At 36.7% G+C, this 15,397-nt stretch overlaps 1 protein-coding gene across 1 annotated transcript in view; it reads left to right on the forward strand.

Moving 5' to 3' along the window:
• TRAPPC8 (trafficking protein particle complex subunit 8) overlaps positions 1-15,397 on the forward strand; it is a 115,445-nt gene that overhangs the window by 7,920 nt on the left and 92,128 nt on the right. Inside the window, 2 exon segments of the mRNA XM_038389431.2 lie at positions 3,296-3,490; positions 13,012-13,101. Of these exon segments, the coding sequence (XP_038245359.1) occupies positions 3,296-3,490; positions 13,012-13,101 (285 nt within the window).

The following is a 15,397-nucleotide window of genomic DNA, read 5'->3' on the forward strand; positions in this document are numbered from 1 at the left end:
TCTGAAAAATCATGAAAAATTGTTTACTTTTAAAAATCACACAAGTAACCCTGTGTTTTCTTCACATCAGCAGGTTTTTTGAAGTCCTGCATATGGTAATGCCTTTGGGGTGATGGGAGGGAATTGTAACAGCTATATTCTAGCTCTTGTAATTTAAACTGGTAAATTTAGGATTTATGGCAATTACCTTCATTCAAGTTCACTTTCTTGAGATGGTCCTACAGTGATTGCATATTAAAGTATAGTGCCTCTCCTCTCCATTCTGAGGTCTTGATGGATTTGAGTGTTAAAAATAGACAAGAATTCAAGAACCATTCTTCTTGGTCATGAACTCTTTAGTTCACATCTAGTAACTTTTTTTTTTTTTTTTCCCTCTTCTGGCTGTCCTAAAGTGAGGGGGGTTAGCTTTAATAGGAAGAGATTCTTTACTCTCAAGTAGTCACACAGGGAAAAGATAGCATAAACCTACCTTGTGCTGGTAGCATAAAATTCTGCTTGCATAAACCACATTGCTTAAAATGTAACTTTTTCATGTGGACACTTAAAACTTATCTACAATTTTCTTTCTCTTCTACCCATTTTTTTCTTTAAATAGTAGGTTTGTGAGTCTGGGATAGTTATCTAGTGAACATATACTCTTAATGTTTTAACACCTTTTTTGATGAACTATTCTCTTGTTTGTAGTATGTCAGTTTAACATGGAATGGCTGGCTAATCAGTAACTCTTATTTTCTAAAAAAAAAAAAAAAAAAAAAAAGAAAAAAAAGAAAAGGAGTACTTGTGGCACCTTAGAGACTAACACATTTATTTTTGCATAAGCATGCATCCGATGAAGTGAGCTGTAGCTCACAAAAGCTTATGCTCAAATAAATGTTTTAATCTCTATGGTGCCACAAGTACTCTTTTTTTTTTTTTTTCTTTTTGCAGATATAGACTAATACAGCTGCTACTCTAAAACCTCTAATTTTCTTTGACATATAGCCCCTTTGATTTCTCTGCAGGTGTCAACTGACCTATTAAGTCATTCCATGACCAAAATTTCCTGGAGCTCTTGAAATTTTTCTTGTTCTCTTAGGGATTAAGGCAGCACATAACACCCTAGATTCCCTTAATTGTTTAAGAAATCTAGTTACAACAGTAGACTCTCCCACAGAAAGATTTTAATTAAGATACTTAAACATTGTTTTTGACTGCCTGTTTACAAATCTTGCTTTTAACCATGTTTGATTCTTGGAAATTTAAAAAAATCTGAAAACTACTTTTTTGCATCTATGCAAAACCTTTCCGGGGAACACAATTTCAGTGATTTTTAAAATGTCTTGGTTTATTTTAGTTATGAAGCAGGTTTTGTGCAATTTGAGAACTAAAATTGTTAGATTCAGAACCATAGCCCATGCATTTGTTAAAACTGCATAGGAAGTTGGAATTAAAACTGGATATTGAACAGAATATATATTTTAAAAAGGAGCAACGTAAAACATCTAATGTTAATGTATTTTTACTGTTGCAATTTTGATAGTCAACATTTAATTTTGGTTAAATAATGGTTTTTACTAATGGGAAGCTGACGAATATGCCATGGTTTGTCGCAGCATTTACAAGAAATCTATTCTTGTCAAGAATCATTTGAGAAAAATCCTGACTTTATCAAACTTCATGATTATGAAATGATTGGTATTATTTTTGACACTGGCAGTTTGTCATCTTAATATTTAAGTCACCATTTAGTGGAACTTCTTGCAGTTCGCTATGCTTGTCTCTTTTTAAAATCCAGCTAATACAGCCAAGTTTCTGGGCTTTGGTTAAATAACATCTAATTAGTTCATAAAGACATTCAAAATTAACATTACTTTTATCATAGTTAATTTTCAGCCATTGAAGCTAAGCTAATTGTCTATCCTATTGTCAAGGTGTTGCAGAATGTCTGGTATGTAACAGGAGATGGTAATTAGAGGCTGTGAGTTTGTAAGCATAACAACCCAAGTGTGATAGTCTTATCTCTGAATTATTTTGTTCTGGTTTGTGAAAATATTAGTTTTGTGAAACAAATCTCTGGATAGTCACCTTTGATGGCTTGCTATTAGAGCTTCCACTGAAATAATTCTGAGAGCTCCATAACAAGTGTCTGGGAGTCTTTTTTTTGGTTGGCTTTTATTGAGGATTCTTTTGTAACTTGGATTATTGTGCTCACTCGTTACAACTGACATGCACATGCCCAATGTTTTCTTTGAGTTATGGGAGTAAAGTGAATCGAGGTAGCTGAATCCAGGTCCTTAAATGTACTTCGCTGTTGCTCTGCTCATCATTACAACACCTAACCCCTGGATGGTCTGCTCCTCAGTGGAATTTTTAGCCTCAAGCTAGGTGCCTACCTTTTCCATATAATGCCTGGGGAGAGAGCTCAGTGCCTGATGAAGGGATTTTCAGAAGATGGAAAGTTGAATGGGGAGCTTCTTGAGCTGCCAGGAGCAATGCTGAGGAGCGGCTGAATTGGTGCACCTGGCTGAAGGGCCCATATAGGCGACTCCTTCCACTTGGGATCCTCAACTGTGAATCCTCTCTTAGAGTTAGATACCAAGGCCAGGTCAACTGATCCAGTATTCCATGCCCTTGCAGCTGAAACCATACGTCTATCTCCTACTCATGCTGGATTCCACTCTTGTGTTTGCCCTACATTTTTCTGTCCCCTCCTATGTCTTTTGTGCAAATGCTCTGCTGCTCTTCCATCTATTGATGGCCTGCATCTGGGCTTCCTGAGGTGGGGACTGGCAGGCAACAGTGTTAGGCATATTTACAGCACACTTTTGAGATTGGGTCCTCTAGTGAGGTGGCTGTTTCTCTGTTTAGTTTGAGAATCCCACTTTGGAGCCACCAGACCTTTGGCTTGTTAACTGTGGAGTGGTATAAGTGCTGGTATCAGACTGGTGGGGGCTTAAGCATCTATGGATTTAGATAGTAGCTGAATTGTGGCTTTGAAGATGTCAATGGTGCCTAAATGGTGGACTTAGCCAACTAAAGAGTTAGACACAGGCCTAAGTCCATTTAAGGATTGGGGCCCTAGCCTATATATTTGCATTTAATGCTTTGGTATTAAAGACCACCTTATTCCAGCATGAAACTAGGGTGGCATGGAGAAAATTGTAATTTAACCCAACAACAATCTTTTTAGTTATGTACATTCTCTTTAAATGTTAAATATCTTTTTTGTCAAAGAAATGTTGATACATCCAGAACTAAAATACAGGTGCTTCAATAAAATACTCAATTTAACAAAATTGTTTTTTTTTTTTTTTAGTTCATATGAGAGATCCTAACAACCAGCTTCACGTAATTAAAAACTTGAAAATTGCTGTCAACAACATTATTACCCACTCACCTCAGCCAGGAGGCATTCGGAAGCTTCTAAATGATGTTGTATCTGTCAGTCAACCGGCTGAAGGATTAGTAGCTAATGTGATTACTGCAGGAGATTATGATCTCAACATTAGTGGTATGTAACAATTTATTCTGTGTATTTTTTTTTTATATTTTTTTTCCACAGTATCTTAAATTGGAGTTTTCTACATTTTCAAAACATTTGCAGGTGGTAGCTTATTTTTACTTAATACGGTTTCCTTGAAGATTGAGTACTACTGCTAAATTATTAATATTGTGATGCTTATTTATACTACTTCGGTAGTACACATTAGAATTTTTACTCAATAACTTGTTTCATCATATGTAACGTGATCCCAAATGTTAATGTAATGCTAAAAACACTTGTTGATCAGATTTAATATTAAATCCGTTGTGAGTTGTTAATTGTGACAAGAAAAAGTTTTATCTATATAAAAAAATCCTCCAATTATTTTGGGCAAATATTCTTCCAACAGATTTTATTGCCATTTTTCAAGTTTATAAAGCTGCCAACTTCATTCTGAAATAAAATATTTGAGGCATTATGCACTGTTGTATTAGAGAAAATTATTTTTTTTACTGAGTGTAAATGTAAGCATATAGTGTACTTGACCTGGGGCATGTAAATCTGTGAAAACAAGTCTAACACTGCCACAATAGTACCATCATATTTTGAAGCTGTACCTAACTTGTTGTTTGGTGTGTTCCTCCCCCCCCCCCCATCATCATTATATTGACAACTTCCAGTATGACCAACCCCAAGCTCTTAAAATCATGATTTTAAAAATAAACTTTGGGAAGTGGAGGGAAGATTTGCTTGCCTTCTTGGTTTTGAGCCTTTAAGATTGACATATGTAAATTCTTTGCTGCAGCTTTGATGGTTAGAAACAGTTTTAAATGAAAGTTGTTAGAGACTAACAAATGTATTTGAGCATAAGCTTTCGCGAGCTACAGCTCACTTCACTTAGTCTCTAAGGTGCCACAGGTACTCCTTTTCTTTTTGCGAATACAGACTAACATGGCTGCTACTCTGAAACCTAATATTGTAGGGCGTCTTTCAGTTTTAAAGAACTAAACCCTGTAACGTATGAAATGTTGGTGATTAATTTCTTAAATTTCAGTGTTCAGGGGTAGTTTCTTGCAGAAACAATTAGCTTGTAGAGCCACTTTTACAGTTTCCATGTCTCTAGCTGCCTATAAAAGATGTTGGTTAAGTCTTCCTTACATAGTGAAAATCTTCAGAAATATGGAGAATCCATTTAGATGCATATGGAATTTCTATCTTGCATGTACCATATGCATTATTCATGAGAGAGTCTCCCATAATCTTCTTCCAAACATTGCAATTTTTTCAGTTTGAGTATATTTGAATGCAACATTGGAATATCTGTTTTTCCTGTAGTGCTATGAATAGTGACCTGGGTCCAGTTATCTATTTTGAATACCTGTTTCAGAACTAATTAAAAAAAAAAAAAAACGGGGGGCTTCCTGACAATAATATATAGGGATTCTGGATGCGTGAATCTGCCTCCTCTAGAATGCTATCTTTAAACTGAATTTATTAGTGTGGTTTTTTTTGTGCTTTCGTACCCTTCTGTTTTAGGACATTCTGGGGAATTAGCAAGATACTGCCAGGATATATCTGCTCTTGCTGGCCAATGTAAATGTTGTATTGTGTTAGGGCATGGCAGACTCCCTGGTCTCTGTGCTGAAAGCTGTTAAGAAAAGTCTCAAAGTGGTGTTCCACAGCCTTCTCCCTCAACAAGTAACATGAATTTTTTTTAATATTGCTGTGAGTTTAATTGCAAACCTGTGAGAGCCTGTGAAGCTGCCTCTCCTGGCCATAATACCTATTTTTGGTGTGATAACTGTAAAGTACTTTAGCCTCTTTTCTTAATTAAGTCACTGTTCTTTATCAGTTTACTACAAGGTATCAGTCTGAAATTTCAATTGTGGTGTTTTTAAAATCTTTTTATTAATAGCAAAAAAACAAGGAAATGACCAGCAACTGCAGTACAGCTTAAAAATTTTAGAAACTTTATCGTAGAGAACTGTGATGCATTATACAATTTCGCTTACTTGTAAGAGGGCCATAACTAGTTCTGTTCATTACTCTTACTTCATCCCTATTCTGTTATAGCTGTCGTCGCTGTAATCTGAGAAATTTGGCAAAGGATTAGCTGGTTAAGGTTATAGTCTCCTCTCACTGGAAAAACTGTGACAAATAGAAATGTTTAATCCTTTTTAATGTATGGTTCTGCTTCTTCACGTGCAAACCCCAATGTCCATTGAAATCAATGGGAGTTTGGGGCGCACAAGAAACTAAGATCTCTGATAGCATATAGTGAAATGTCTAACTTGTAGTATGAAATACTTAGTTCTCAGGAGACAAATTGTTTCAGACCCTGATGGCGGATGTGGTACAGTACTTTGCTCTTACACATTACCAAAACCTAAGAGCAGATAGTATATATGCACCTGACACTGGTTAGCTTAATAATACCATGTTTTCTCTATCAGATCGCTCAGTTAAAGCTAGTGTTCCTTGGTACAATAATTGGAAAGACACACTGATGGAACTGAACACATCCACGTTTTATTCAGGTATTTTTTTTTTTGTGATTGATGCGGGTTTGCCAAATTGCCCTTTATCTATTCCTTTTTCATGTGCTTCATCCACCTTTCCTTACCATCCTGCTGTAGCTGTTCAGCACTTTCTTTGGCATAGATGTGTGTTCCTCATTTTTTTCCAAAAATAAAAATCGTTGGTGATGGTGTATGATTTGTCGTCTATTATCCATATTTCTATTCTTGCTGCTAATTGACCCTACGGAATGACCAGAAATAATTTCTTAAACTAAGTGTAGAGTGAACAGATAGAGTTCTGATTACACAAAAATGTTTTTTTTCCTTGTTTGGTCACATGGAATTAAACATTGTCAGACTGTTCTAGTATTTCAAATGAAAATACTTCCCTCTTATCTTTTCTCAGTTATTTTATGTGAATAGTAATATTGCTCATTTTATAAACTTAATACTAATATTGATATTAAGTAAAAGTTCCTTTATCCTATTGAAGTTTTCTGTTTTTTGATTTATTCTCAAAACTTTGTAAGAGTTATTCTGTCTTAGTTAATTATTGTTGCAAAGAAATGAGGTGGCTCTTACTTAGTTTGCTAATTTATAACATCACATGCTGTTATAACTAAGGCTAAGATTTTGTCAGGGATATTTTTAGTAAAAGTCATGGACAGGTCACGGGCAATAAAGAAAAATTCACAGAAACCTGTGACCTGTCCATGACTTTTTTACTAAAAATATCCCTGACAAAATGGGGAGCCCAGCTGTGGGGTCTCCACACCACTTGCAGAGGTTGGGCAGTTGCAGGGGGTCCTTCTGAGCTCTGGGGGCCCCCACCGCCTGTGGGGGCTTGGAGCTCCAGGGTATCCCACTCCGCCCACAGCAGCCAGGAGCTTTGAAGGTGGCTTGGAACTCCAGGGGCCCGGCTGCCCTTAGTGGCTCAGAGCTTTGGGGTACTCCTGCGGTGGCTCCCGGGTCTCCTGCGGCAGCCAGGAGCTCCAGGGGGGCCCCCCCACTGTCAGCAGTGACCAGGAGCTGCCCGGGAGCCCCATTTCCCAAAGTGGTCACACTGCTTGTGGTGGCAGGGAGCTCCGGGGGGGCACCACCCCAGGACCCTGCAGCTCCTGGCCAACAGGGCTGAGTTCATGGAGGTCACTGGAAGTCATGGATTCCATGACCTCCATGAAAAAAATCATAGCCTTTGTTATAATCAATAAAAATAACTGAATCTGTGCTCTTAAATATTTAGCTTAAAGACTGTACGCAATGAAATTACACCTGCAATTAAAAGAAATCATATTTGCTATTGAAGTTTCCTTTTCAGAGGATGCTAAATGCCTTTTCTTGAATGTGCTGGAACATCAGGTATATGTACTTTCTGATATATGCACTTTCCGTTTACTCAAGAAGCAAAATGTATGTAAGACGTGGATAAATTTAAACTCTCATTTCTTTGGCTTCTAATAAAAAGTAAATGACTTATTTCCATATGGAATATGTTTGCTGATGAGCAGTATTTGCTACCTCAATTACGTTTTCAGGTGTGCTTGTTACTGGTGCTCTAAACCTCATGCACTGTAGTGAGGATTGGAGAGGGTTGGCGCTGCACTTTTAAATGCAACACTGGGCAGTATTGCGTACATCTAGACAGATGCAATGTCTGTTTTTTTCCTAAAACCATGACTAGAGTTCTACATAAAATCAGTTTAAAAAAAATCAATAACTTCCTTGCAGTATTTGGTTTTAGAGAGATTTGTAGTATTTACTACTCCAGTTATCATGGCTTTGTAAATGCTAGCGCTCTGTGTATTAGTGCATACAGTATATTGTGATAAACAGCTGGAATACCCTTACTTTGCCCACTGTTTCTGGGAACAATGGGAGAGAACTTAGTTATGGGTGGCAGCGTCCCAATCTGAGACGCTGTCAAGTGTCTTCCCTTTCCATTATGCTTGTGACACCAGTACCTGCTACACTGTACTTGAGAACTGAAGGCTCTTGAAACTCGAACAATTTGAAATGAAATGTGATACACAGACTCTTGTCATTTAAGTCTAATTATATGTGAATTGGTTTGTATATTACAAAACTATATTAGAGTTGTGGAATATATCTCTGTGCATGATATGTATATACAAAGTTTGGAAAGAAAACGAGTCATGCAAGAACTAGCATTTCAGTTGTATACTTGGCCTTCACATCATCCCCGGCATAAAGTTCCACAGGTGGACTGTATGGTATAGAGAGAAGTACTTTGTTTGATTTCATACTGCTGCCTCTTAGTTTTGTTGGATGACCCCTAGTTCTTGTGTAATATGAAAGGGTTCAATAACACTTTCTCTAAACCATACATGATTTTATAGACCTCGATCATATGCCCCCTTAGTTTTCTCCTTTGTAAAAATGAACAGTCCTAATCTCTTTAATCTCTCACATGGAAGATGTTCCATATCCCTAATCCCCTAAACACTGTTTGCCCTTCTCTGCATCTTTTACAATTCTAATACATCTCTTTTGAGATGGGGCAAGTTGAACTGCAAGCAGTATTCAAGGTGTGGGCGAGCCATGGATTTATGCAGTGACATAATATTTTCTGTTTTAGTGATCCCTTTCCTAATAGTGTCTAACATTGTTAGCTTTTTCAACTGCTGCTGCACATTGAGTGGATGTTTTCAAAGAACTATCCCTGATGACTCCAAGATCTTTCTTGAGTGGTAACAGCTAATTTAGACCCCATCATTTTGTGTGGCTAGTTGAGATTATTTTTTCCAATGTGCATTACTTTGCACTTATCAATGTTGAATTTTGTCTGCTATTGTGTTTTTCCAGGCATTCAGTTTAGTGTGAGCCTTTTGTAAGTCTTCGCTGTCTGCTTTGGACTTAACTATCTTGAATAATTTGGTATTTCCTGCAAATTTTGTCACCTCAGTTTGCCCTTTTTTCCAGATCATTTATGGATATGGTGAACAGTACTGGTCGTAGTACAGATCCTTGGGGGATTCTGCTACTTTTTTCCACTGTCAAAACTGATCCTTTATTCCTACCCTTTTGTTTCCGATCTTTTAACCAGTTATTGATCCATAAGAGAGATCTTATTCCATGACTTATTCCCTCTTATTCCATGACTGCTTAGTTTGCTTAAGACCTTTCAGTAAGGGACCTTGTCAAAGGCTTTCTGAAAGTCCAAGTACACTATATCCACTGGGTCACCCTTGTCCACTGCTTGTTGACACCCTCAAAGAAATAGATTGGGTAGACATAATTTCTCTTTACAAAAAGCTTGATATCCCTCACATCATGTTTATCTATGCATCTGTTAATTTTCTTTCCTGTAGTTTCAACCAGTTTGCCTGATACTGAAATTAGGCTTGCTGGCCTGCAATTGCCAGGATTGCCTCTGGAGTCTTTTTGATGTTACATTAGCTATTCTCCAGTTATCTGGTACAGAGGCTGATTTTAGGAGAGTGGTTACATACCATACTTAGTAGTTCTTCAATTTCATATTAGAATTCCTTTAGAATTCTTGGGTAAATACCATCTGGTCCTGGTGACTTATTATTGTTTAGTTTTTGTTAATTTGTTCCAACACTTTCTCTATTGACACCTCAATCTGCGACAGTTCCTTAGATTTATCAGCTAAAAAGAATGGCATGGGTGTGGGGATCTCTCCAACATCCTTGTCAGTGAAGACCGAAGCTAAATGAATTCTTTTAATCTCTGCAAGGATCTTGTCTTCCTTGAGAGTTCCTTTTTAACAGCTTCACTTGACTGCTCGGCAGTTTTCCTGCTTTTAATGTGGTTTTTTTTGTTTTGTTTTTGTTTTTTTGTTTTAAAGTTGCTGTTTTTGTCTTCGGGTAGGTGCTCTTCAAATCCTTTCTTGGCTTGCTTAATTATAGTTTTACACTTGACTGGCAGAGTTTATGCTGCTTTCTGTTTTCATCACTAGGATCTGACTTCCAATTTCCAGAGGTGATCGCTAACTGCCTCTTTTACTTTGCTGTTCAACCATGGTGGCGCTTTTTGGTTATTACTGTTTTTTATTTGGGGTATATGGTTAGTTTAAGCCTCTTATGGTAGTTTCAAATAGTCTCCATGCAGTTTGCAGGCATTTCACTCATGTGACTGTTCCTTTTAATTTCCATTTAACTAACTTCCTCTTTTTTTTTTTTTTTTTTTGTGGTTCCTTTTTTGAAGATAAAATGCTGCTGTGGGGGGTTTCTGTGGTATTTTCCCACCTGACAAGAAACGTTAAATTTAATTACCTTATGATCACTATCACTGAGTGGTTCAGCTGTATTCACTTCTTGAACCAGATTCTGTTCCTCACCTAGAACTAAATCAAGAATTGCCTTTTCTCTGCTGGGTTCCAGGACTAGCTGCTCCAAGAAGCAGTCACTAATGGGGTCTAGAAAGTTTCTCTGCATTCTTTCCTGAGGTGAGATATACCCAGTCAATACGAGGATAGTTGAAATCCCCCATTTATAGCTTTTTCTGCCTTTATAGCCTTTGTAGTCTCGCTAAGCTAGTCACAGTCACCATCCTCGTCAGGAGGTTGGTAATATATTCTTACTGCTCTACTTTGGTTGTTTAAGCAAATTTCTATTCATAGAAATTCTATAGTACAATTTAATTCTCAAGATTCTTCTTTTACTTGACTCTGATTTCCTTTGCATATGGTGCCACTCTCCCACCAGCAAGGTGTACTGTAATTCCTCTATATTTTGTACTTTGATATTACCGCACTCTGATTTTTTTTTTCCTCATTCCACCAAGTTTCCACAATGCTGCTTCTATCAATATCCTCACTTAAATGCCGAGCACTCTAGTTCACCCGTCTTAGTATTTAGGCTTCTGGCATTAGTTTATAAACCTTTGTATCTTTTGGCAATATTGAGTTGCTTGCCGTCATGTTGTATTTAAATGAGACTCTTTAACATTTGACTGTTCTTCACTAGCTCCTACGTGTATGCTACCAGCTTCTTTTCTATCCTGTTTCCTGACATAACATGCTGAAAAGAACTTCAGCTATATTGATATCACTGGAAAAGCTAATGGATCATGGACATCTCACCATACACTTATTGGAAGTGGGGAGAAAAGCTTGCAGATTAATTTAGTCACTGTGAGGAAAATATGATACTCTGTGCACCTCTGACAAATACAATGTTATCTATAAAATACTAGTAATATTTACAAAGAAAACATAATGGCCATATTGGGTCAGCCAATGGTCCATCTAGCCTTGTATCCTGTCTCCGACAGAGCCCAGTACCAGAGTTTTAGGGGGAAGGTACAGAATAGGGCAACTGGAATGATTTACCCCCTTTTCCCCTTTTGGCAGTCAGAAGTTTAGGGTTGCCCCAAGCATGGGGTTGCATCTCTGACCATCTTGGCTAATAGCCATTGATGGACATGTCCTCTGTGAACTTTTATAGGTCTTTTTTGAACCCAGTTAAGCTTTCAAAACATCCCATGGCAAAGAGAAGAGAAAATTATCCTGTTTTGAATCACTGTACACTAAAAGTATGATTTGTTTTCTATGGCCTTTTTTCATATTTGACTTCTTGAAGTCACTTTAGAGAAAGTGTTCTCAATTAAATTTGTTTGAACTGTAATTGCTGAAAAATTGATCTGGTATGCTGACATAATCTAATTGAATATCACTCTTTAGTTCCTTTTTAACTCTTCATTTATGGAATTTAGGAAATTCTTTTTTACTGCTTGTAGATGTTAGATTATTATCCTTGTTTAAATTCTATCTCATTGGAAATAAATGTGATTATTCTTTTTGTACATAAGGCATGAGTTCTTAATCTGGGATTTGTGAACAAGTCCAGGGAAGTGGCAACCATCCTTTCATCTATGCCTAGATATGAGTGGGGAAAGTCCTTACATTTTTGTGTTTGAGAAACACTGTCATAAAGGATTCACTTTGTGTCATTGTCTTTGTATAAAGTCCTACCTAACGTGAAATTGGAAGTATTCCAAAACTTTATAAATTATTGGAACCATGCACTTGAAGATGCAGCTGGGAATGAGATTTTTTTCCTCTATTCTAGCCAATTTAACTAAAATGTAGCAATTTTCCTATTTTCATGATTTTTCAATGTCAGTGTATTTCCTTACTCCTGGGCCAGCTTTGTTTTTTTTCTGACTTCTAAATTGCAATTTTTGTTTCTTTGCTCTGGTCTCTATTCTAGAATTTATTGTACTGCGTAATCATGTCCACTAAATAATTACCACTATACTGCTCCACATTTTCAGCCCTGTAGAAATATTTACTCCCCACTCCTGGGAGATGAGCAAGTATTATTCTTGAAGTAATATGGGGAAACTGAACCAAAGAGGTTAATTGATATGTTCAACATCTCACAATGAGTCACAGGTAGAGCTAGATTTAGAATTCAAGAATTTTTGGATTCCAGGTCCATGCTCTGGGAACTAAGCTGTATCTTTGTACAAGTTTTGAGGGATACTTAAATTGCAGTCACGATATTTGGAAAAACTTTAGACAAAGATTCAGTAATCCTAGTTCCACTCAATATATTCCAAAATCACGTTGGTTTCTAATTCTATGGAAGATGGCTATAGCAGATGTACTACGTTCTAATTTAGGCACATCTGACCACTTGTGCTAAGGGAATCAGAGTCTTGACTATAAGTGATGCTGAAGAGGGGTTATTGTAGTCTTGGCTGAGTCCACATGACCCAAATATATGGAAGATGTTAATATTTTAAAATACTTCAAAAAAGTAGTGCGGATGCAGATTAAACCCACTTTCCCTCAACATCCATGACCCCTGTTCTAAGGTTGACAACCTAAAGGGGAAAAAGTCTCTGCAATCTTAATTTTTGCTTCTTCAATAAATTAAATGAGATCTAGAGTTAAATATGGTTTAAAAACAAATCAGAAAAGGACAGTTACATATTCATAGCTAGTCCTCTGTTAGAATTTGCCAAGTTATGTTGTTTCATTCTTCCTGTATATTTTCCAGTCTCGTTAAGGCTTTTATAAACTTTGTTTATATCTTTCAGCTACTACTCCATGGTTTGAGTCTTACAGAGAGAGTTTTCTTCAGTCCATGCCTGCATCAGATCATGAATTCCTAAACCACTATGTAGCATGTATCCTTTGAGTCTTAAATATGAACTATGGTTCTCTAAAATTAATGAGGCATAATGTTACAGCTGATTCTTCATTGCAGAAACCTAGTATATAAGGAATTTGGGGGCTTTTGAGTGCAACTTTAAAGCTATTGATATTGCCCCTATGCTTTTACTTCTGTATAAATTCCTCTTCCTCAATCCCTCTAGCTCTAGCACATATAATTACACACACTTGCTAAAGGAAAAAAGTGCCTGCATTATGTAGGAGAGTTATAAATTTATTACAGATCAAGAGCACTTATTTACAGTGTAACCAGGTAATCAAATCTGTTAGCAATGGTACAAAAGATGGGAAAGTCCTGTTCCACTCAAGTGGAAATGACTAGGTCAGATGCACTCTGCTCTTCTCACCCCACAGCTGAGGAAGGCGAGTGTTCTGAGATTTCTATTGGGAAGTTATCCCTGAGCCCTGCTTCACAGTTCTATTGTCATATAAAACTTTGGTGATCGGTATCTGAAGCCACAGTCCCTCCCCAAAACTCCCTCACACTGGTAAGTGCAAGAGGTGTTTTTCGGGTAATTTGATGGGTTTTTTTTTTTTCCTGTTCCAGAGCTCCCTGCTGCCACAACAGTGGGTTATGACTCTGCTACTCTATCCTGATCCAGCTTCTAGTTTTGAGTCTCTCTCCTCAAGTGAAAACTAGTACACTGTTGTGTGTTTATAAACAGCAGCAGTGATATTGACCTGATTGTGTCCATATCACTGTTGCTTACAGGGTTCTGAACATCAGCAGTAAAAACTAACAGTGCTGGCCATTTTTATTCTGTAGCTGGAAGACCTTACTGCATAAGGTAACTTAACACTTGGAAGTTCTAACTGAACTATAGCAACTAACAACTTTCTTTTCTAGTTTATTGTGAAGTTGATGACTTTTGTCTGTTTTGTACTCTTCCTGGATGACACATTTTTTTTTCATGTCCTCCAAATACTAACATACATACATACACAAGTAACCTAGTTAGTACAACACTAAACTTTCCTCTTGCCATACTGTTACAAATATCTAGTAATTCTTTCTTTCCCCTAGCTATATGTTTTTAAGTAAGGTTGCCAATATATCTTCATTGAAATGAGATGCTACAAAAGTTTAGGCTATTACTCCACTGTCCAATTTGACTTGATCTATTAAACAGATTTAATACTTCATGGGATAAACTCCAATATCTCTTTTTTTCATCTTAACTCCCATTCAAACCAAAAGTAAATAAGATGCACACTAATGATTCTATGGTGATTTTCTAATATCACTTTTTAAAAGTCTGTAGGTGATTTTAAAAAGTCTGCACCTGTCCTAGCAAAGAGATTTTAATTACTGTAGAAATTATTCTTTAGTATGTATCTGACAAAAGGCAAGAAATTCAAAGCTATAAAAGTGTTGCATGATTCTTTTAAAAATGCCACAAACAAAATCTTGTTTTTTCCTCAAACGGCCCCACATAAACATCATTAGTTCTGATATTGTGTGCTATCTTTAACTTGGACTTTATGAAAACAACAAGATAAATCTTTAAGGTGCCACGGACTCCTTGTTGTTTTTATGGATACAGACTAACACAGTTACTCCCTGATATTGGACTTTATGGTTATTCTATAGGCCTTGTTTAAACTTGAAAGTTCAGATATTCTGTTTTGAACTTGCCAATTTAATGCTTGATCAATAATATTGGGAACTGAAGCATATATTTTCAAAATTAAGAGTAGAAAGTTAAGCTCCTAAAATATAGCACTTCTGAAAATCAGGTGGTATGTTTAAACACCTAAATTTAGTGTACATTTAAAAAAAAAAAAAAAAGAGAGTTCAGGATTCCTTGGCATGTTTACTAAAACTATCATTGGGACACTCTCGGGCAGTCCTTTTTTTAACTAAGCAAGCGTCTCTCTTCCTAAGTCCTCTAAGACAAATTATGTATTTCTTTGGAATATAGTTCAGTTATTACTGTAATGCATATGGGCAAACTTGTTCACCTTAATCACTTGTTGTTGGCTTTACTAATGAACTGGTTCTTTCCCCCAAAATACCAGTGATTAGGTTATTTTATTTATATTAATAAGTGGCACCTGGATGCGATTACAAAAAAGTCATGAGTTCAACAAGTTTAAATTAAGCTCCTACCAATTTTCCTCCCACTATTTATAATTATAGAATCACAGAACTGGAAGAGACCTTGAGAGGTCATCTAGGCCAGTTCCCTGCATTCATGGCACGACTAAGTATTATAAATGTACTATTGATTCATCTGATTTTTTTTAAAG

The sequence above is a fragment of the Dermochelys coriacea genome, chromosome 2 (genome assembly GCF_009764565.3).
Source record: "Dermochelys coriacea isolate rDerCor1 chromosome 2, rDerCor1.pri.v4, whole genome shotgun sequence".
NCBI classification, from domain to species: domain Eukaryota; kingdom Metazoa; phylum Chordata; order Testudines; family Dermochelyidae; genus Dermochelys; species Dermochelys coriacea.